The sequence below is a fragment of the Mirounga leonina genome, unplaced genomic scaffold (assembly GCF_011800145.1).
Source record: "Mirounga leonina isolate KUSES-001 unplaced genomic scaffold, KU_Mleo_1.0 Mir_115, whole genome shotgun sequence".
Classification (NCBI taxonomy): Eukaryota; Metazoa; Chordata; class Mammalia; order Carnivora; family Phocidae; genus Mirounga; species Mirounga leonina.
Window position 1 is genome coordinate 98,449,532 of NW_023270268.1, and position 24,388 is coordinate 98,473,919.

At 40.4% G+C, this 24,388-nt stretch overlaps 1 protein-coding gene across 4 annotated transcripts; it reads right to left on the minus strand.

Annotated features, from left to right (window-relative positions):
- Nucleotides 1-32: 32 nt before the first annotated feature.
- On the minus strand, nt 33-23,303 carry ABHD10 (abhydrolase domain containing 10, depalmitoylase). Of its 4 annotated transcripts, none has more exons than XM_035000200.1 (6): nt 22,237-23,303; nt 18,868-19,051; nt 13,806-13,917; nt 13,346-13,483; nt 3,170-3,245; nt 33-119 (listed from the first exon to the last, which is right to left on the minus strand). In XM_035000200.1, the coding sequence occupies exons 1-5, from the start codon at nt 22,373-22,375 to the stop codon at nt 3,201-3,203; spliced, it is 618 nt and encodes a 205-aa protein (XP_034856091.1). In that variant the 5' UTR covers nt 22,376-23,303; the 3' UTR covers nt 33-119; nt 3,170-3,200. The 4 variants fall into 4 exon arrangements, with proteins under 4 accessions (XP_034856091.1, XP_034856092.1, XP_034856089.1 ...); XM_035000201.1 differs by lacking the exon at nt 33-119 and adding an exon at nt 1,753-1,999; XM_035000198.1 differs by lacking the exon at nt 33-119 and having other exon boundaries at nt 1,753-3,245.
- Nucleotides 23,304-24,388: the final 1,085 nt, after the last annotated feature.

Genomic DNA, 24,388 nt, shown 5'->3' on the forward strand with positions numbered 1-24,388 from the left:
GGCTCCCCCTCTCTAGAAGCGCTTTGCAGAGGCGGGGACCCTGGCCTGGGAGAGAGCAGGTCCTTAACAGGCAGGAAGGCAGGCCGCCTTGACGTTCAGTTGCTGATGCTGCATGGCGCCTGGAAGAGTGGTACACTGACTGATTCGATTTTCTCCTGGCTGACGCGGGTCAAACCGGGGCCGTTGCTAAGAGCCCTCCAAAACCCGGCCCTCCCGCATGTCACTCAAGCCCGCCGCCTCCCTCCCGCTGAGAGCTTCTTTCTGGCTGCACAATTCTTTCCCCTCCTCTGGGGGAGACGGCTGATTGTCTACCAGGCCAGCACGCAGCTGCACGGGCCTGGGGCCTGGGGCCTGGGGCCTGGGGGAGGGTCCGTTCTGTCAGCTGTCCATCTGTCGGGATTGCCAAACCACTTTCCCTCTGCCCTGAGGTAACAGTTGTCTGGCTGGACGGGAGGGAGGGGCTGAGAGCTGCAACCATTCACTTGTTCAGCTGCCAGCCAGATTCCATCCAGAAACTTCCATCCTGGTGGGAAACTCTTGTGCCTCAGTTTGACTTATCCAAAGAATGCACCTTTTTTAATGCTATTTTTAATCGAAAGATACTAGGAGCATGTTTTATCAGTTAAACAGAGCTCAGTGTCAATGCGCTCCGAAACTCACGGAGCGAAAGGTTTTGATAGCTTGTGAACATTTCATCTGTTTATTTGAGTTAAGGACCTGGCAGGTCCCACTGACATGCTACCAGTGTAGCAGAGTCAAACAAGACCTCAGGACAAATCAACTTAGACGTGGGTTGGCCTGAAAATTTTAAAACTGCCAAAGAGCTGGGCAATCAGCCTTCTTAGCCTGCAAGCCACTTGGGGGTAAGGTCTCATTGGTGTTGTGCAAGTCTCTGGGTACTTTTCATGAGAAAAACACCCCAAAATGTGTTCTTTTGGTTCTTTCAGCAAGTATTTTTTGAGTGCGTCATTGTGGCAGTACTGAGCTGGAGAGGAATCAAATAGAATTCTTTCCCCTGAGAATTGCTCAGTTGACTCCGGCATATTAGATAAAGCAATTCCGGTATGTGCAAAGGTAATCTTTGTGAAAAATTGGTTGGAAGCTAGGCAGGGAATGACTCCTTAAATAATACATGTATTGAGAGAAATCTGCTGGCTGAGGCCTGGACTAGTGGAAATGTAATCACTTAGTAGACATGTGGGTGGTTTGCCTGAGAAAAGACTTAGTAGTCAGTAGCTGAAGGCATAGAGAGAGAACTCTGAGACACAGAGGGTTGTAAGAGAACCCGCTTTTAGTAGAGCACTGGGTTTAGCAAAAGGCACAGAAAGGACAGACTAATGCAGATCTTGATGCTGTATGGAATCATCAGATGAAGAAGCTCTAAAGACAACAGAACTGGGCTTGGGGAAGAGTTTAGAGAGGGAAATTGTCAGCAGAATTTTGGAAGTCACTGAGTTGCATCTTGGGTGGCAACAGTAAGGTCAATTCCAACTTGCAACTAAGGAAACAGAGGCCCAAACAGAAGGCATGTTACTTTCTCTGTGGCTGGAATTGCTCTAAGGAAGAGGCTGGTTTGTTATATATTTTATTTTATTTTATTTTTAAAGATTTTATTTATTTATTTGACAGAGAGAGACACAGCGAGAGAGGGAACACAAGCAGGGGGAGTGGGAGAGGGAGAAGCAGGCTCCCCGCAGAGCAGGGAGCCTGATGCGGGACTCGATCCCAGGACCCCGGGATCATGACCTGAGCCGAAGGCAGTCGCTTAACCAACTGAGCCACCCAGGCACCCTGGTTTGTTATATAAAGCTAGAAACAATTCTAAAAGATGTACATGTACATTTACCTTCTTTCCTTTTCTTTCTTTTTTCCTTTTCTTTCTTTTTCTTTCTTTCCTTTCTTTCTTTTCTGTGCTTTGCAGATCATTTGTACCCAAAGATTTCTTTCCATTATGACAAAATAGCTGGGGTGCTTTAAGTGAATCATTGAGCTCATGGTTCTGGAGAGGATACAGTGGCAGAGAGTGGGGGGCCACAGCCCAGGAATAGGTTAGAAGTGTCCAGCAATCTACAGGAAGTCTTTAGAGAAAAAAATGTTTGATCCCTGGGGGAAGTGGGCTCAACTCTACATTTACTGAGTGTCTACTAGTATTAGCATTAATTTTCTCGATAACTTTTTTAAAGGGCCTATGTATTTGAGTACAAAAATGCACAAGACATGGCAACATGGTCTAGAAGCAAAGTTAAACTTGTAAACAATAAATACTAGCCAGGTGTCATGCTAAAAATATGCACAAGGTACTCAGGTACAATGATACCTAGAAGAAGGGGGTAGGGATTGGGGAACAGGTTTATAAATGAGATGACTTTAAGCCTCAAAAGATGAGTGGGTGTTTGTCAGGTGAACGGGGTGAAGCAGGAGGGGTTGGGAACGTCAGGAACGTGGCTGGCAAAGACAGCTTCATTAGGCAGGTGAAAATGTTCTAGTATCAAAAAAGCATAGGATTAAAGAGAAGAGACATACAGGGAGAAAAATATGGCTTGGCTGTCAAGGAGGCTCTAGCCCATAAAGTAGCCTGCTTGCAAGTGCCCCATGGTTAAATTTTCAGGAATTGTGAGAGCCAGTTGTCACTCAGCCATTATAAGCAATTAAATTATATAAACTTATAATTAAATTACAAATGTTAAATACTCAAAATGGATCACTTCCTTATTTATTTTGCTTCATTTTACTATTACATGTACTTTTGAGGATATTATGTTTATTGTCTCTGTATGGTGTATTTACTATATAATGGTGTGCTACTGGCCATTTCTCCCCAGCTTTGTTGTATTCAGTGACAGCAATAGCTTCAAACCAGTCATTAATGAAATATTTATGCCATGGATGTTGGCAAATTTATAAATCAGGGTGTTTTTATTTTGTTTTGTTTTTTTGGAAAGCTAGCTGTTAAATATTTACTGGCTTTGCCGGACATTGGACTTATGCAAGACAATTTGAGTTTTTTATTAGGGAAAGAGAATCATTCGATTGATGTGGATGAGGAAAAAGATGATCAGAATGACCCCATATTTGACTTGTATAATGGGTTAATGTGGTGCCATTTATCGTAAGGGGACTCATATTCGGGAGGTCCATATAGGGGAGAGGTAACAAGGTTTTTACTTACTGCATCTGGGAGGCCCACGATCCATCCCAGTTCATTGGATAGTTGGTTTTATGAGTCTGGAGCTCAAGAGAAAAGTCTGGAATGGAGGAATAGACTTGAATCATCTGCATGCAAGTAGCGGTTAAAACTAGGAGTGTGGCGGGGCGCCTGGGTGGCTTAGTCGGTTAAGCGTCCGACTCCTGATTTCGGCTCAGGTCATGATCTCAGTCAGGGTTGTGAGATCGGGCTCTGCGCTCAGCTGGGAGTCTGCCTGAGATTCTCTCTCGACCTCTGCCCCTCAAAAAACTAGGAGCATGGGTGTGGTTGCTTAAGGTAAGTAGCAGGAGAAGAAGGCCAAGGTCAGAATTCACCAGAAAGTTAACATTAATGCAGTGGTAAGGAGGAGCCAGCAAAGGAGCTGCCACAGCTTGGTCAGAGATGCTCTGGGGTAAACAATTTCAAAGCAAAGCTCCTGACCTCAGGGAGGTTGGTATATACACGAGAATCTCAAAGCGCTTAAGTTCTAGCAAAAAGGTGAAAACAGAATGCTGTTCTTGAGAGCACAGAGGAGCCAGTGAGAAACGTGTTAGAAACAGAGAGGTGGAAATGGGAAACTGACATTTGGGCTTTGTATTACTATTTTTAATTTTTTTAGTAGACGAGAGTTTTTCTGTCAGCAAAACCCTGAAAGCCCAAGAAAAGGGAGAGCCCAAATGTTTGGAAGGATAATTTCCTCAAAAGACACATTTGGTTAAAAAAGAAAAGTTGCCTGCCTTTTTCTAGGCATATTCTTTAAATGTACAACAGCACATTTTTTTTAATCAAACCAACTATGCATACCACATGACTACGTTTCTAAATTAAACATGACTAGATGTGTATATAAAGGGGATCTTTAAAAGGTGTATTTAAATTCCATCCATCTTCTTCTTTCCTTCAGAAATTAAGAGTTTCTTAGTTGTTTGGGTTTTATTATTTTTTTTTTAAGATTTTATTTATTTATTTGACAGAGAGAGACTCAGCGAGAGAGGGAACACAAGCAGGGGGAGTGGGAGCGGGAGAAGCAGGCTTCCCGCCGAGCAGGGAGCCCAATGCGGGGCTCGATCCCAGGACCCCGGGATCATGACCTGAGCTGAAGGAAGACGCTTAACAACTGAGCCATCCAGGCGCCCCATTTGGGTTTTATTTTTTAACAGTTTCAAATTTAATGAAAATTTGGCATACTGACCCGTTGTGTGGCTGGTCATGTTCTCCCTGCCAGCTCCATGCTTTGTAAAGCTCAGCCTTGCCCAAGGCTCTTCCCCTCCTCTCCTCCACACAGAACTTTGTATTGGCTGCTCAGAGAACAGCATACTGTTTAGATTTGTGTCTGGAGATGCCTCTAAGCTCAACAGATGCAGCAAAAGCGAATTTATTCTGTGGCCTCACTTAGCTTTCCTTATCATTGGCCTTTGCCTTCTCTCTCTCCATTCCATGTGCTAAGATTGTTTAGAAGGGTCATGTCACTTTTAAAATAATGTAGGAGTTCCAGAGGATAAGGCACTCAGGGGCTGCTGGTTGTTCAAGCATTTTCCATGTCACTGGATACATGGCATGGAGTGGTTTTAGAAAAGAAAAAAAAAAAAAAAGAGGGCTTTGGGGAAAAACAGGGAAAAGCCCCACTAAAGTAATTAACAATGCACTGTAATACATGATCTCACTGATACAAAATCATTTGGAATTTGTGATGTTACCCTCTGCAAAGCTGTATTAAATTTTAAAACAGCTTTTCCAGGGGCACCTGGGTGGCTCAGATAGTGGGGCATCTGCCTTCAGCTCGGGTCATGATCTCCAGGTCCTGGGATCAAGTCCCGTGTCAGGGTCCCAGCTCAGTGGGGAGTCTGCTTCTCCCTCTCTCCCTGCTTGTGCTCTCTCAAATGAATAAATAAAATATTAAAAAAAAAAACCCAAAAAATGGCTTTTCCTATCTTCAGATAGTGAAGGTTTCTTCTCCTCCCCTTTTCTAACCTCTGAATATTTGAAATGATACCACACAACTAACCTTCCAAGTTAGCATCTTGAGAGGAAGATGCTTTACATAAAAGCCATGCTCGCTTCCTTACCTCTTTTCTTCCTAACCCCCACACATTACGCCCACCAGTTTCTCACCGGACTCTGCTCAGTGCATTGTAAGGGAAAAGATCATGACTCCTATGTGTATGTGTCATTGTTCTAAATGTACTGTACTTATCGAACCCTTATGCTTTATTATCTAGCTTTATGTCATTTTATGGCTGACAAAACGTCAAAGAGGTTAAGTAAATTGCGCAATTACGGGGTTTGTAAATGGTGAGCAGGGATTTTAAACCCACACCGCACAATCTGTCGCTAACCTCTCTGCACATGCCTCTGCAGGAACGTTACGAATCTCTGCTCATGCTCATTACATTTTATTACGACGTTTAGCTCCAGAAAAGTCCCATGGGCAGGGCCACTTTCTCTTCATCTTTTGAGTCTTCGTGCCTAGCAGTGTCTGGGCGGAGCAGGCCCTGGAATAGCTACCCTGCCACCGGCCATCAACTCACGCTAGCACGAGGCACCGCGGCACGTGTGTGACTTGTGTGTATTTGGTCCATGACTTCTGTTCAGTGTAACTCATAGATTGTAGTCCTATAAGGCATTAACCTTTTTAGTATCTGTGTTAGGGGTCCTGCAGACCACGTGTAGCTTCGATGACTTGTTAGGACTCACAGGACTCAGCACCTAGTTTTACTCACAGTTAGGACTTCCTAGTGAAAGGGTACACAACAAAATCTGCAAAGGAAAAAGACACCTGAGGTGACGTCTGGGGAAATGAGGCACAAGTTTCAAGAATTCTCTCCCAGTGGTCATGCCACATGAGCTGAAATTCCCCCAGTAATAAGTTGTGACAATACACGAGAAATGTTGTCCACCAGGCAAGCTTGTGCGATTCAGTGTCCAGGTACTGGGAGCTGGCCACTTAGGCAGCCTCTGCCTGGCACCTATCACAGTTCCAGACTCCCAGAGGGAAAGGTGTTCAGCACAAACCATCCTGGTCATACACTTTAGGCAAAGTGAGCCACTTTCACCTGTTCTGGGGATGGTGGAAACCTCCTAAAAGCCAAGTTCCCAGACACCAGCCAAGGGCTCACCTTGTAAGCTGGTCTCTCTGAGGCTAAGCCTCAGAAAACTATGTTAGCTTTCTTTGGCACAGGAATTTTATCCCAACGATTTTCTCTCTATATATGTTTTCAATTTGTTTTACCTTGACAGACATAACTTAAGCAGGTTAAATAAAGTCCAACCAAACTTAAAAGCTGAAAGACACCAACTCAGTAATATCAAGGCTCACTACTGTGCAAGCCCATTTTAGTTCTCAAAAAACACCTATGTAATAATTGCATTTCATATTTTCTTACTATCTCTGCACTTCAGAAAGCCCTCTGACATAGATGACAGTCACCTGGCTATTTGTACTTAAGGCACATATTAATAGAAAAGGAATGTTTCTGCAGGCAGGCAATAATATATAAAAATTAACTGCCTCTTTAGAATATACTACATCATTAAGATCAAGTCCCCCCATTTAAATGACATATAACCCAACATTTAGAAATGATGTATTTCCTTTCTATTACTGTAAAGTTTTGAGCCTTTAAAAAAGGATAACCGTAAGTTCAAATATAACATGCAGAATAGAATCTATAAAGTGATAGCCTTACTTTCTGAACTTTATTATGCTTCAGACTTTTTTCTGATCATTTCAGATTTTTTCACTGTCCTATATTTTGTGAACTGCATTTTAAAATCAGAAGCAATTTTACAAATCTCCGTGTATGACCAACACCAACAAAAGACAAAAAATTCCAGCTTTATTAACAATTCTAAGTAGAAGAGAACACAATTAAGAGCTGTCCTGGTTAACATAAGCATTTAGCAGGTAAACATCTCTTGAATAAAAAAGAAATATTTTAATTAAAAAAAAAAGTGCAACATGGATAGACCTAGAGGGTATTAGATTAAGTGAAATAAGTCTGACAGAGAAAGACAAATATGATATGATTTCACTTATAGGTGGAACCTAAAAAGCAAAATAAACAAACAAAGCAGAAACAGACCCATATATACAGAGAACAAACTGGTGGCTGTCAGAGGGAGGAGGTGGGGGGGATGAACCAAAGTAAGTGAAGGGGAGTGGGAGGTGCAGGCTTCCAGCTACAGAATGAGTAAGTCGCAGAGATGAAACCTAGCGCACAGGGAATAGAGTCAATGGGACTGTAATAGGCCCGCACAGTGCAGGTAGCAGGTACGTTCGTGGTGAGCGGAGCATAACATATAGAGCTGTTCAATCACTGTGTTGGACACCTGAAACTATTACAAAACACTGGTGTGTCAACTATACTTCTATTAAAAAAAGTCAAGGATTGAAGGAAGGAGAAAATTTTCCAAACAGCAGCTTGTACTTTCTTCACAATTTGTATCATTTGTATACATCATTAAATAAATACTCGTGTGATATTTACAAAGTAGAGACAAGAGGAAAAAAACCTAAGTATGGGGGTCTTTCATTTGTTATCCCCCTGCCAATCTTCTGGATCCATGAGTTTATATACCAACTAAAAATGTGATTCTAGTTAACTACAGTTGAAAGCTTATCAATTAAGTCATCAATAGTGTAAACGAGGAGTTGAATGTCCGCTTTTTCCTTCATTCGGTGATCACTATGTTTCCGGAGGATGACATCTACATCTGTGCTGACCACTCGGTCAGCAACCTGTATGGATGTATGCCAAGGCATGATGTCATCTTTCATGCCATGGAGCAATCGTATGGGGCAGTTCACTGGGATAGGGCTATGTAACAAGCAGTGGTGTTCGGCTTCCTTAATGAAACTATACTGAATGTGATAAATTCCTTCTTCACTGTACCTTGATGGCATGGCCCACACACCTTTCATCTCTACTTCCTTTTTGACCTATTGGGGAAAATGAGGAAAATAAATGTATGCAACACTAACACACACAATAGTCTTAAACAGTCTAAGAAAAGCAGTCCTAGAAGAGGAAAAAAAGAGATAAAAATGTAATAATGCTAATTATCAATAATTAAAACTATGCAAGGTACTGTGACAGGCACTTTACACACAGTATCTCATAAGATCCGGATAAAAATTGTTATTGGATTTTTACAAAAGAGGGTATTAGAGCCTAGAGAAGTTAAATTTCACATTTAAAACTGAAAGGTAACAACTCTCGTAGCTAGGATTCAAACTTAGATTTAGCTTCATCAGGTAACATCTTAAATCAGGTGCTGCTTCACCCCAAATGAAAGGGAAAACGAAGGGGAGAAAATCATTCATAATATATAAAACCAAATCGTAGGAATAACAATTGTTTAGATTTCAAAAGCACAAAACTGAAAGTGTCTATACGTGAAGTTACTAAAATAGGGATGGAATAAGGGGAGAAAAGAATCAAGCCTAGAACTAAAAATGAAAAATAAGACAGTAGTTACTCTGGCACAATCAAACATAGAATTTCAGGCTAGGGGTGCCTGGGTGGCTCAGTCGGTTAAGGTCATGATCCTGGGGTCCTGGGATTAAGCCCCGCATCAGACTCCCAGCTCAGTGGAGAGTCTGCTTCTCTCTCTCACTCTGCCTCTCCCCCTGCTTGTGCTCTCTCTCTCTTGCTCACTCTCTCTCACATGAATAAAATCTTAAAAAAGAAAAAGAATTTCAGGTTAAATGTTACAAAAAAAAGCACTGTTTTTGCCCTCCAGAGTCCTAGGGAATGAGAAAAAAATGTGTTGTTTTGGAAGACAATGAAGTCTTCCAAATACTTCCTGAAAACTGAACAAGGAAATCATTTCCACACTTATTCCCTTAAGATGAAACACTGGTATCTTTTGATTCTTGAAGAATTTCTACTTTTTAGATTATAATTTGTCTTAAACAATTTTTTTTAAAGATTTTATTTATTGAGAGAGAGAGAGAGAGAGACAGCACAGCAGGGGAAGGGAAGAGGGAGGGGGAGAAGCAGGCTCCCCACTGAGCAGGATCCTGGGATCCCAGGACCCTGGGATCATGACCTGAGCTGAAGGCAGACACTTAACCGACTGAGCCACCCAGACACCCCTTAAAAATTTTTTCTAATTAAAGTAACGTATACTCATCACAGAAAACATGGGAAATATAGAAATTAAAAAGAATTAATCACACATAATCCCACCTCTTGGATACAACAACCATTAATATTCTGGCTCATTTCCTTCCAGTATTTTTCTCCATGTATTTGGTTTTATATATGTAATACGTAAAATGGATATCTATTACACATTCATATAGAGTTTTCTACATTGCTGTATTTCTACATAATATCTGGGTTTTAAAAAAATTCTATGAAGTTTTCAAAGGTTGCACAGTAGTCCATTATACCGGATCTATGCTAATTAACTATTTCCACACTGCTGGGTACTTCCATGAACATCTTGAGCACAAAGATTTATCTGTATATAATAAATTATTTGGAAATATTATCAGAACTTTAACTAAAATATCAAGACGTAAATATTTTTAAGGCTCTTGCAATCGTATCATATTAAGGGCATTTCTGACTAGAAAAACAGGTGGACATCTTATCAAAAATAAGGAAAAATATAAGGAAAGAAAAACCAAATATAATATATTGAAAATTTTTGTATTTAAACTTTCAGTGAAGAGGGGCGCCTGGGTGGCTCAGTTGGTTAAGTGATGGCCTTCGGCTCAGGTCATGATCCTGGAGTCCTGGGATCGAGTCCTGCATCGGGCTCCCTGCTCAGCAGGGAGTCTGCTTCTCCCTCTGGCCCTCCCAACCCCCATGCTCTCTCTCTCATTCTTTCTCTCTCAAATAAATAAATAAAATCTTAAAAATAATAAATATTCAGTGAAGATACTATGATTTTTCCATGTTTAAAATATGTTAATTTACTGCAAATATGAAAGGAAAGCAAGAATTTAAACAGTAAAATATGTATGATATAATCTATGTATTTAGGCACTTTAATGTATTTTTTAAAATTGCAAAACGATTTACCGATTCAGTGAAAAAGCTGTGTATCTGAAAGCTATACTCCTAAACATGTCTTCAAGTGATTTGAAATTAATGAAATTCTAAAAAACTGTAAGATATACGAATCTATATTAATATCAAGGCATTTTCTTCATTAAAACATGGGAACTGAATATTTAGGCCAAAAATGATATTCAGTGGTCCTCAAAGTACTCAGGATAATTACTAAATTTCTAATTTCAGTAATTAGAACTTAGTTTCACTGGTTATTCGATGAAGTGGAACCGGTGGTAATTACTGAGACGTAATCAAGAACAGCTGCATTTTAAGTATCCCCGTCCCCCACCCAGCTGTTATCTGCCATCGAATTGAATGAATACTGTCCATCTGAAGAACAAACTTCCCTTCACAGAATGTTATATGTAACTGAACCCCCAAAAACAAAAAGTTCAGAAATAGCAAAAAACACCATTAACCGAAGAAAATGTACACTCTACACTAAGTCATACAGCTAGAAGAAACCACAGCAAGGCGATGTGGTTGAGAAGCTTGTGTTCCAAACAGCTGTGCATCCTGTCTGATGGCCTCTAGTGTTCAAAGAAGGAGACATCATTAGAGTCAGTTCCGACACAATAAGCAATGCTGAGTGTTAACAATGCCCGGGCTAAAGATGATAGTAAAAATCACCACTTTCACTGCCTTGCCATTGTTAGAGCTAGTTGCTTCTGTGAAAAGACAGTGGTCTTAGTGTCCCTGCTCTTCCCTTACATATGCTTTTAAATTAACATTCTTCTATTAACAACCATTTGCTGTTCTAATTTAGGATTCGCAAAGACATGCCCTGACTTGCAGGCTATAGATCTTCTCAGTCACTTAGGGGATATCTATCATATCCTCCGTGAGTGATGGGGATAGACACACAAAAAAAGAAATGTACAAAGATCCTGTCATTTAGCATCACAACAACGGAACAATTATTTAATCACCTCCTTCCCAATCTGCTATGCTCTTGAAATAATTTCCTACCAGGAGAAACACTATTTAATTGAGTTAGAGGATGGGGTAAAGGGTTCAAAGTTTATATGCAGAAAGATGCAATGGTAGGAGAATTTAGCAGCATGAGAACATTGAGCAACTATGTATGAAAAACAACTAAGAAAACAAACAAACAAAAAATCAGAAATAGGAGGTAAGTACAAAGAAGACCAACTTTGTAATTTCAGCCCTCAGAGGAAATGACATAGAACCCGCAGATGCAGACAATGCCCTTTCTTTTCTTTCTTTTTTTTTTTAAAGATTTTATTTGACAGAGAGAGACACAGCAAGAGAGGGAACACAAGCAGGGGGAGTGGGAGAGGGAGAAGCAGGCTTCCCGCTGAGCAGGGAGCCCGATGCGGGGCTCGATCCCAGGACCCTGGGATCACGACCTGAACCGAAGGCAGATGCTTAATGACTGAGCCACCCAGGCGCCCCCAGAAAATGCCATTTCTTAAGAAGCTGAGAAGAATGTGGACTGAGAAATAAGCTTAGAACAGGTAATATATGGCACTGGTATGTATCCGTGCCGAACTTGAGGCAAAGTCAACCATACTCTACTATTCAAAACTACATGTGCTCTTTTCCTCCTTTTTATTTCCTTTCCTCCTCCATGTGCTCGTCCACTCTCTAGAGCAGTGGTTCTCCAACTTCACTGGAGGGGCTTGTTAAAACAGATCACTGGGCTGCGCTCCCAGTGTCTCGGGGAAAGCTCAGAAACATGCATTTCTAACAACTTCTCAGGTCATGTTGACGCTGCTGGCCTTGGGACAACACTTTCTGAACCACTACTCAACTGTTTTTCTTAAATTTTCTGTGCCTCAGTCCTACCAGGATCATAGTCCCACAGGTGACACCTAGATCCTTAGGAAAAAGACATGCAGAGAACTCAACTGGTTGCAAAACAGTAACAAAATATACCAAAATAAACAGCTATGACCCATGATTTCTTTACCCCTGCAGACAACTGAAGTGCTTAAACATATGTCCAATAATGAAGTGTAACAAATAAATTACCTTCATTCATTTCAGAAACCTCATTTCAATCATGATTTGCTGAAAGGGCATGCTAGTAATGAAAAGCACGTTTTGTTTTGTTTTTTAAGTGAGAATTAGCAGTAGAAAATAATGCCAACTAGGTGTCTAAGACAGGAATGGCAAATCTCAACTCCTGTGTGCTAATTCTGATCCACTGATAATGTGTACTTGGAGAGCTCCACTGAGAAAGGCTCTGAGCCTGCTTTCAGGCTTAAAAAAAAAAAGTTTCATAATTGATGAGCCAAGTCTAACATGATCATAAGAATAAGTACTATTGAGCGCCTGGGTGGCTCAGTCGTTAAGCGTCTGCCTTCGGCTCAGGTCATGATCCCAGGGTCCTGGGATCGAGCCCCACATCAGGCTCCCTGCTCCGCGGGAAGCCTGCTTCTCCCTCTCCCACTCCCCCTGCTTGTGTTCCTGCTCTCGCTCTCTCTCTCTCTCTGTCAAATAAATAAATAAAAATCTTTAAAAAAATAAAAAATGTTTAAAAAAAAAAGAATAAGTACTATTGCCCATATGCCAAAAATAAGAATAAGAGGTACAAAAAGAGATCACAATGTATGATAAGTTAAGTAAATGTGATTAATAAAGAAAATGTTGCAAAAAAAAGAAAATTTTTTTTTTTTAAAGATTTTATTTATTTATTTGAGAGAGAGAGAATGAGAGACAGAGAGCATGAGAGGGAGGAGGGTCAGAGGGAGAAGCAGACTCCCTGCCGAGCAGGGAGCCTGATGTGGGACTCGATCCCGGGACTCCAGGATCATGACCTGAGCCGAAGGCAGTCGCTTAACCAACTGAGCCACCCAGGCGCCCGCAAAAAAAAGAAATTTAAAGTGTGTTTTCATTAACGTGGCTCAAATATGTGGGAAAATGATTTGAAGAGGCTGTGAAAAAAAGGAAACCTTGAACAAGAGACCAATTAGTTAAAGAAGGCAGAGATTATATACAAAAAGGCAGCTAAGGCAAAAGATGAGCCAGCATAGGAAGTCAAAGGACAGATGACACATGAACGAATATTCAAAGACAGAGGGAGCAGGAGAACGACAGGAGGTATACGCTGAGGTTGCTTGTGACTTACCTCAACAGGAAGCTGACCGAACTGTGTCACGAGGCCATCTACAGCTGCTGCTACACCAATAAGGGCAACAACCTTCTGTGGCCTTGCGATTGCAGCATGAAACATAAGCCATCCACCAAGGCTAGATCCAACGAGTATCTAAAAATAAAAATTTATAGTTTTAAAGAGGAATTTTCTTTTCTGTAAGCGGATTGAGTAATTTATGTATGTACTTTTTTTCTTCTACATCCATTAGCTCCCAGACTTTTAATATTTGGCACAAAGTAGAATTAAAATTATGATTGCAGTGAAAAGTAAAAAGCTTACTTACATTTTACGAGAAAGTGAAAACAATAGAACAATTTTAAATCAAATACCAAAAGTGATGGTTAAACATTTAAACTACTAAATTTTCATAGCTAAAGAAAGAGCTCAAAAATCATGAGGTTAGTTAATAATCATATTTAACAAAAACAGTCACCTGTGGCCCTTCAGCTAAGTCATCAATTATAGAAAGAACATCTTTTCTCCATCTTCCCACTGTGCATTCTTGTAAGTTGCCATCTGAATTTCCAACTCCGGAGTAATCAAACCTAGAGAAAGGGAAAACAAATCTGGATCTAGATATCTATCTATGTTTGTTTCTCTGATTTTTAAGGAAGACAGCACATTTATCATTATTACAATGCTTAAAATATATTAAGATAAAACACTGAGGTCAATACGTATTTCAGCAGACCCTACTGGCATAACCTTCAAATATCGCCTTCATCCACTAACTCTCTCACTTTCCCCGCCACCAGCGGCGGCTCCACGTCACTATCTCCTCTGCCTGGACCAGCGTGACAGTCTCTGCCTGTCTCCTGCCTACCTTTCCTATCCTCGTAGTCTCTTCCCCATGTCGTCAGTGATCCTTTTAAAGCAAAAATCATGTCTTGCACAAACCCTCCAAAAGCTTTCTATAATCTTTAAATAAAATATGAAGGTCCTTACCATCCTGCGGCCTCTGACTACCTCTCTGATCTCGTTTCTTCCTGTTGCCTCCCTCCCAACTATATCTTCGCTCACCTTCTTGAAGTTAATGGAATACACCACCCATGTTTGTGCCTCGGGAGTTTTACATCAGCTGCTCTCTCTACACCCCCAGATATCCACTTTGCTCGCTCCCTCACTTCATTCAGGCCTCAGGCTCCAATGTTACATCCCCAGCGATGCCTTCTGTGACCAACTCAATCCAAAATTGTACTTCTTTCATCATTCTCGAATTCCTAACCCTGCTTTATTTTCTTCATGGCAGATACTGCTACTTGACATATAAGAAATGTGACTGTGGTCTGTCTCCCACACTGGAATGGAAGCACCATTTGGGCCCGGACTATTTTGTTCACCACTGCTTTCCCAGTGCCTAGATCAGTACTTTGCATATGGTACATGCTTAGTATTTACTAAATTAATGAAAGAGAAAGAGGCAAATCAAATTTATGAACACCAGCTCATCCTGTTAGTCTGCTTCTCTTTCCAACTTTCTAGTTCTCCAGGCTCAAAGTCTGTGTGATCTGTACATTCTCCCTCTCCTTCAAGGCCTCAGTTCAACAGATCATGAAGTATCATACCACACCTGCAGATTGCCTTAAACCCCAGTGCCTGGGTAAGCCCTTTCGTAATGCCGAGCCTTTGTATGCGGTCCCACTGCCTGGAAAGCCTTCCTTCCCCACCCAAACTCCTACTCATTAAGTCAAGGCACTTCCTTTGAGGCACTTTCTTTGACATACATGCCCCGCTTACTACCATCAGTCACTTTCTTTTATATGTACTCACTCAACACTTTTTGTATTATGTTGTAATCAAGTTTCAAATGTTTGTCTGACTACAATGTCAGTTCTTCAAGAGCAGACCGTTTTATTCAAATCTGTTTTTTCCAGGGTACAGAACACTGCCCCCCCATCCTCGCTCACTCCCTCTCATTTCTCATTCATCTCTCTCTGCAATTTGGTAAGACCAGTATCATGCTACAAAACCAGCCTAGCACAGTAGCCTCCTGTGTTTTTCCGACTAGTCTCTCTCCAAACGGATCCACTTTATATCTGTCAGGTTTTTTTCTGCAACATTATATTGACATGGCATAAACTTCAGTGGTTCCCTGTGACATACAACATAAACGTTGAGCATGTCAGCCTGTTTTTATAGCCCATTAGCTTCTAGTCATCTCGGATCAACCTTTTATCATTTCATCAGAGGCAACTGCCACGTTGGCCAAGCTGATCAACTTGCTGTTACTCAACTGGCTCTTGCTTTCTGTCCTGTTTCATGCCTCATACTATACTCTTCACCTGGAGTACCTTCTCCTTTCACCTTCACAACTCATATACTCTTAAAGCTTAGTCCAAATGAACCTTTTTTTGCTGGAAAAACTTCCCAGAAAAGCTGAAGAAAAAATCTCCACCTCATGAAACTTATATAGAATTCATTTTTAGCAGTTACAATCAGTTTTTTACAACCTGCTCTGTAAGACAGTTTGTGTGTGTAGTGTGCCTCGTCATCGCTGTGAGACTGACAGATCCTCACAGGGAACACCATTCTTGGTTGGTCTCTGCATTCTTCACAGAGGTGAGGCATGTAAGCCTCATACACTGACTATCACAACACATACTAAATAAATAAAAGTGGAAAATAAAAGTCAAAAGAATCACTTTATTCAAATTTGAAGCTTTCGTGTTTTGTTTACTCTTCAAATCTGGTGAAAACTAATCCTAGTGTTTTTAGTGTACAAGTAAGAATGTATGAGATATATAGCATATAACATTTTCTTAGGAATTTATAAGTCATGGAGAAAGAAGAAATACACATTTTCTTCAGGTGTAAAGTGAAATGATTTGGGACCCATGGGACTTGTGTAACAAGGCTGCTGCTGAAGTCTCCATCAGTTATTACTTCTCGCAATCCAGGGAACATGGCAGACAGACCCAGGAGAAGAGGGAAGACACCAGCCAATCCTCCTTCTCCCTCCCCTGGTGGGCAATCAGGCATCTCTACTTGCTGCACCTTTAAAGCTGCCTTCTAAATATATGATGCAGATGCAGAATACAGGTAGAGTCCCTCCAAAGAGGGAAATGTAAACATTTAGTGACACTAAAAGGTATAAGTAAAAAATACAGTTCACTCTTGTTGAACCCTAATGAAGGCACGGAGACAATTCAAACATATTCAGCTGTTTAGGACTTTAGAACACAGCAACACACCACTGTTCTAGCAGCCTCAACACTCTGGGACATATCCCCAAATCTACAATTAAATATTTTATGACAAATAACGATGAGAGAATACCAGCCCTAATGCCATGTGCTACATTCCTGAGCTCTGACTCAATCTTATGTTAGGCATGGTGACAGGACATCAAGAAACCATTTTCCTATAGCCATATGTACCACTTCTTGTACAATATACAAAACTATTTCTTCAAGATCCAAGATCTTACAGCCAAAAACACAACAAAAATAAATTGAGGAACTGGAGTATAAATACAAGATAAAATCTCCTATAACAAGCTAAAATGCAATCAATAGTTAATAGTGATTAGATTGCAATCAAGTTTGATAAAAGCAAATAAAAAGGAATTTGGTCAAATTAAAACTTTGTAGTGAAGGGCTATACTTCTATCTATAAGGTTTATAAAATATATTTAGGCTATGTTTTAACACAGTACCACTTAATGGTCTGTACACATTGTAATTCAATCATGTTTATTTACCTTTAAAAAATATATTTCATATGTATCCAAAATGCAGAAAACCTAGAGACTTCATGCCTTATAGGGAGACAGGAACTGGTCACAGTGCTCATAGTCTCAATTTAAATTCAAGAACAAGTAAAATGGCGATTTCTTGATTCAAATTCTTTTGGGGACAAAAAGAACGATGGCAATTTTTCTGATATTATCATGCTTTGATCCAGGTAGTGCTCCTTCCTGTATAGCTCTTCTTTCTTACCCACATCTGAACCATCCTTCAGTGTGCCTTTATGAAGTACTTTTTATCCACTTCAATCCTCAGTTTTCTCTCACTTTGTGCAATTAAGTATACTGTTCTTTTGACACAATCACATTCTGATGAGTATTTTTGCTCAATTTCTCATATGTATTTTATCTTGTGTTTCCCCAACCTGATCTTAAGAACAATGCCATGTTTTAGAATTTGCTGCGTATTTTACAGTACCCAGCAATAGTACTAGAAAGTCTACTTGGAAAAGATAGTCCAGTCTTCAGAATAACAGTTAAGTCAGTGCAGATTTTTAAAAGTTCTGAGCATGAAAATAAAACCACTCAGTTAATATGATAAAAGGAGTAACACTAAATCCATATAGTTGACATGATCTCGGCTAATATATTGAATAAAATCTAAAAGCTTTGTTTTTAAAATTTATTTACTATCTTATTTCTGAAAGATGTATTTTCTAGACCCACTGAGTGAATGTTAGTGAAACTACTAACAATTTAGATGAATACATTTTGGGGCTGTTAGTGATAGAAAGGATTCAGAAACTATCTTTAGCTCAACCTGCCCCTTTTTTATGATGAAGAAAACAGGTCCAGTGTTTATCAGCTGACTCACCTTGTCACAGTTATTGCTGGAACTGATTCTAGTACCTATACTTCTTGAATCCCAGGCCAGTGTTCTTTCTACTAAACCATACTATCTCTTCTGGCAAATTATATATATATTATATTATATATAGTATATTATATATAATTATATTATATAAATGATTGTTACAGGTAAACAAACCCAATAACAACAATGTAAGCACACTGTTTTACTAAAATAATTATCAGTATGAAATACTAGGAACTGTGATACCAACTTTTGGTTAAACAACACATATCCTCTCTATTTATGCTTCTACATATTCACCTACAGGAGTGAGGGTAAAGAGAAACCTCAGTGGAAAGGTGAATTATACAATACTAATTTTCGAATACTTTATTTTTTTATAGGGGCATGGAAAGCCAATGAAAATACTAAGCCAGAGAAATAAATTTAGGAGTTATAGACTACACTTAAAACCAAGGGGAAGAATGGGCTCAATAGGAAGAGGATGGGAAATGAGAACTTAAAAGATCCCAGGTAAGAGACATGAAAAATATACAATATTCTTAAATACATATTTTAAAAGTAGAGTTATAAAGAGTGGCCAAATAAAAGCCTTTAAGTCCCCAATGGAAAACCACAATATAATTATAAGACATTACAAGAAAGCCAACTACTATTATTGGTTTGCTGTCATGTTGGCTTATTCTATCCAGAGTTTAGTTACCAGTAGTTTCCTTTCCTGCCAGCATTGTCAGTGTGGCACAAAGACCATTAAAAAAGGTCTTTTAAAAGTTGCATTTATGATAGCCCTAAATCACAAGGTTAAAGTTTACAGACCATTAAAATAAGTTAATCCATAAAAACACTGGCATTTGCTTTAATTGGTTAGAGTAGAAATAATTCTCCATTGCCATGCTAAATGGTAGTAGTATTTTCTCTGAAATACATTGTTCCTACCTTATATAGGCGTGACCTAGAGATTTGCAAAACTCTTCAATCGCCAATGCTTTTGTACCATTCATATTAGAAATATAGCCAGGGATGAAGATAACTCCTGGACTTTTGCCTTTTAGCTTCTTATAAGCCAGGTTTGGAAGGTCTGGTCGACTAAGGAAAGAGACTGATGTCTTTTGTCTGCAAGCTAAACAAAGTACACAAAACATAAACTACAGTTCACAAATACTGTTTTTGGAAAACCATATACAATTGACCCTTGAACAACATGAGGGTTGGTGTGCTAGCCCCCCACATAGTCAAAAATCTGCGTGAAACTTTTGACTCCCCAAAAACTTAACTTATAGCCTACTGTTGATTGGAGGCCTTACCGATAACATAAACAGTTGATTAACACATATTTTGTATGTCGTATATAGTACATATCATATTCTTAAAACAAAGTAGGCTATGGAAAAGAAAATGTTAAGAGAATCATATAGAAAATACATTTACAGTAGTGTACCATATTTATTAAAAAAAAAACAATGTGTAAGTGGACCTTTGCAGTCAAACGCGTGTTGTTCAAGGGTCAATTGTATATTTTCAATCTTGGCTTTCTTAACTTCTCAAACTGATGTCAAAACTACTTCCATTTAAGAGGAAAAACAAAAAGACTTGAAGTACTAAAATCACAAGCCTATGCATGGTATTTTCTGAACTCATATCAAAATCAGTGCCTTTGAGCAAGGTCCAATCTTGGTTCTTCCAAAATATGCAATGAGGAGGAAATTTCAAGGCAATAAAAGATAAAGACTTGTAAAAAATGTTTTCCTGTTGCTGCTGTATCATCTGTCCTAAATAGTATCAATCAACGTTCAGATTTCTCTACACTAGTTTTAGCCTTCTCTTGTGAGATTTTTTTCAATTTTTTCAATGTTTGAGGAGTTTCACATCTCTACTTTTTGGCAGGGAGGGGGAGAAACAAGTCTGGTCTGCCCTTGAGAAACTGTTCCAAAGGTGGGGGTGCTGGGGTGCCACTTTTACTACTGGCCACTCGCCACCCACAGAATCATGGGCCATGGTAATAGCCAATCATGACTCTCTATCAGCTGGGATGGCTTCAGTGAGCAGTTTCTTTACAAGTGACCTTGAATAATTTATAACAGTACCATTTTGGAAAAAGGTTTCTCATAGGGCTCTGCAATCACTATGTGTTTTATTTGTTGGTTTGGCTTTTTGTGAATGCTACACAGATCTTCAGGCAATTTAAGTACAACAGTACAATTAGCAAACTTTACAAGGTTACTCATTGTTTCATTGTTTTTGAAGTTTTTTCCTACCATAAAATCTATACTTGCTCTTAAAAAAAAAGTAAAAAGATATTTAAAGAACATTAAGTCATGGGCACCTGGGTGGCTCAGTTGGTTAAGCAACTGCCTTCGGCTCAGGTCATGATCCTGGAGTCCCAGGATCGAGTCCCGCATCGGGCTCCCTGCTCGGCAAGGAGTCTGCTTCTCCCTCTGACCCTCCCCCCTCTCATGTGCTTGCTCTCTCTCATTCTCTCTCTCTCAAATAAATAAATAAAATCTTAAAAAAAAAAAAAAAAAAGAACATTAAGTCATTTATAATCCCACCTCCTCCTTCCAGAGAAATTAGGTTTGTGGGGTGCCTGGGCGGCTCACTCGGTTAAGCGTCCAACTCTTATTTCTGCCCAGGTCATGATCTTGGGTGTGAGATGAAGCTCCGCATCCGGCTCGGTGAAGAGCGCAGAGTCCGCTTGGGATTCTCTCTCTCCCTCCCCCGCCTCCAGCCGCGCGCGCGCACACACACACACACACACACACACTCGTGCTCTCTCTCTCTCAATAAATAAATAAATCTAAAAAAAAAATGTGTATTTCCTTACAGTCTTTTTCTGGACTATAGTAAATGAAACCTTCCTCTCCTTTACTGTGGCCAATGAAAACATCTCGGCCCCCTCCACGTGAGTTGATAAAAGCTTCCTTCATTTTGGATTTGAGTTTTTTTTTTTTTTTTTAAGTAGTCTCTATGCCCAGGTAGGGCTTGAATTCACGAACCTGAGGTCAAGAGTCCTACACTCTATCAACTGAGCCATCCAGGCAGCCTGAGAAGTTGAATTTTTAAAAACTGAATTGAAGGCGTAAAGCTATCCTTATTACATATGTGTTTCAAAGTTTCAGCGTATAGTGAAATATGCCAGATTTAAAACTTTAAGCGAAAACCAGGGCTAGTAGGGGCCAGTTATGTTGGTTGGTAGACTGTATTTGCAAAAATGTCAACTTCCCATTTCCTTAGCTCAGCACTCAAAAAATCCCTCCTATCCTCTTCTTGATATTACTTCCCAAAACAGGAATTTCTTCTGGAGACAATTACAATTTACTTCATTCTGGTGAGTTGTAAGTGGACAGGTTCTTAACATTACACCCATAAATGATCTTATTATACTACAACGATTAGCTCAAAGGCTGATGCCTTAAGTCCTCAATGATGTGCCAAATAGATGAAAGAGCATTACAATCTAGTTAATGAACTGACATACCATACTTCGATAGAGGAACTTACATATAACAAGCCTTTAGGTTGTATACAATTAAATGTAAGTTAAACTGATTATATACATTTAAAATTTTAACTAAAACAAAGGGTATCAGCAATGACCTTTTTATTCCAAGCACAGTGCACCTGACAGCTTGTATGGCAAAAGTGTGAACAACAAAACCGGAGAATAAAAAGACACAATTCAGAAAGACAGACTGTATTTACTGAGGGTAGCGTGGTATGGGGAAGAATCAAAGACAAGATAAAGAAAACATTCAGGTGCTCTCATTTTTGGTCCAAATTCTAGTTTCCTTTGTTGAGTAATGATTATGGTTTTCACTGAGCAGGGAGCATCGAGAAGGCAAAATCAGAAATTAGGCTTGATGGCGGCGTCTACACTTTTGCAACAACAAAAAAGTTCATACCGTAAATTCCCTCAAGTGAAACAAAGGCAGGTCTAAGCATCCTAACAGAGTCAAGATTTGTAAACCCCTTAGACCCGAAGAAAAAGGAAAGAAAAAGCAACTAATAAACGCCCATCTTAATATTTCCTAGGGTTGGCGCTTAACGCGGGGAGGCAGGCAGGGAGGAGAATCCTTAAAACTGCAGAGCGGAAAACGCCAGCAAGGGCCCGGGCTGTGCAGGATACCCGGGGGCCAGGAGGAGGTCTTCTTACTGCCTTCACCAGAATTGTTGAAAGCGCCTAAAACTGGGGTACTGAGAATGGGAGAAGAGCATTTTGAAATAGGGCGCCAAAAACGCACCAGACAGGAACGGACTGAACCCGATGTTCGAAAGAACGCGTACTTCTCCCGCCTTTCGGACACTCACCTGGGAGCCACAGCGGCGTCCCCTTGGGCTTCCTTGCGAGTAACGCGGTGACGCCACGGCGGAAGCCGAACACTGCCGCTTGGTTCCACCTCCGACAAGGTACCCAAGCGCCCAGAGCCGCCATGCCCACTCCGGCCATCTTCCCAGCGGCCCCTGAGCGCCGAGCGGACCCACAGTCGCTCAGCGCCCAGTAACTGAGGCTGCGCGTGCGCCGCCAGCCGGAAGCCCGGACTTGCTAAAGGGCACCCCGGGAGAGAGCGCACATGCGCAGAGCGTCGTCGCGCTGGCCCTCCTCTCGCTATTGGACAGTTGATTCTCTCAGTTTTTGCCTTTGATGCTTCGGAATGTTTTGAGTGACTTCATCAGGCGACTTTTTCAATGGGCAGGTAGATATTCCGTGGCTGGAGGCGCCGAGAGAACCCGTATCCAACGTTCCTAGATAGGAAACCGTCTCATCATCCTGAGGACACTAGGGAGCGAAAGCATAAGGTGCTAGCTAGCTAGGCTGCTTGCATTACAAATCGCTCTCCCGCTCCGACAGTTTTAAGCCTTACCGGAAATGCTTCCAAGATCGGACCTTAATCCTGCTTGCAGAAACACCCGGAGTGGACCTACTCACGCTCCTTCGTTTTTTGCTCTAGCTCTTTGTATGCCTGACAACTGAATTTTTGAATTATTCCGTCCCCTGCCTTATGTTATATGCAAAAATAAATCCCAGTAGATAAACGATCTCAACGGAAGAATAAAACTCAGAGGATTTAAATACACTGAGCATATTTCAGAGTTTGGGGAAAGAAGGGACTTTCTTAAGCAAGATATGAAACAAAATTATAAAAATAAAAATGTGTATTTCAACTTTTTGAATGGCAAAAGTCATCTTGAGTCAAATGAGAGTCTAGAAAAACTGATTTTACAGCACAGATAACAGAAAAATAATACTTCTATTCAGCCTGCTCCTAGAAATAAGGGAAAAAACCTATAATTTAATAGAATTGGGGGCGCCTGGGTGGCTCAGTTGGTTAAGCGACTGCCTTCGGCTCAGGTCATGATCCTGGAGTCCCGGGGTCGAGTCCCGCATCGGGCTCCCTGCTCAGCGAGGAGCCTGCTTCTCCCTCTGACCCTCCCCCCTCTCATGTACTCTCTCTCATTCTCGCTCTCTCAAATAAATAAATAAATCTTTAAAAAAAAATAGAATTGGTCAATGGCTGTGAATAGGCAGTTCATATGTAAAGATGTTCAACTTCACTAATTGAAAAATGTGCGTTGAAAAAATAACGTTATTTTTCTTACGCATCAGATTCGCAAAAATTAAAAAGAGCAACTATAGGCAAGGATGCTGGGAAACTGGCACTCGTGTAGGGTTGGTGGGAGGTTAATTGCTAAACTTTTCTGTCAGGTAATCTCACCACACCTATTAGGATTTAAAATATGCATCATTTTCAAAGTCCTTGGCCCAGTGGCCCCAGTTTGTGACTCTCCTGTAGAAAACAACACTAGTTCATAAGGAGGCATACTATCAGCTACATCACCGTTTTTAGAAGGAAGCAGAAGAAAAAATGGAAGTCAATAATAGAAAAATGGTTGAATAAATTGTACAAGGGTTTCTGAATTCTAGCTCTGGCACCCTTCAAATTAATCCTGGGGGTGCCAAGCATCAACAAGCAAGATCTTTTTTTCTACTTCAGGCTACTGTGGTTGGTATAATACTTAAGTAAAGCCACTTTACTATGCTGGTCATAAATTGTGGAGCAATGATTGATGCTAGAGTTAAAGGCAAAGTTTGGATACAGTGAATCCAGCCTATCTTTGGAGTCCTGAGAACCTGTCTTGTTGGAACATACTGAAAAAGTTAGTGAAATAAAAATTAAATAGATCTTTCTTGAGTGGTGTAGTGCCAGAAATAGCAAGCAGGGCTGCTTGATTTCAGGTGGCACTCCAAAAGCTGGTGAGCTATTTTGCCAGTTCTCCATTAGGCCCGTTGTAGACTACAAAGGACCTAAATCGGTAAGGTGATACACAAAGCACATCATTTCACTATCCCTTATATCTTAATAATCAACATTTCTCACTGTGGTTTTTGGATAATTGCAAATATTCTCAATCATTCCTGTCATTCTTCTCTCCCTTTATTTTTGCAGATCTTCTTGCATTT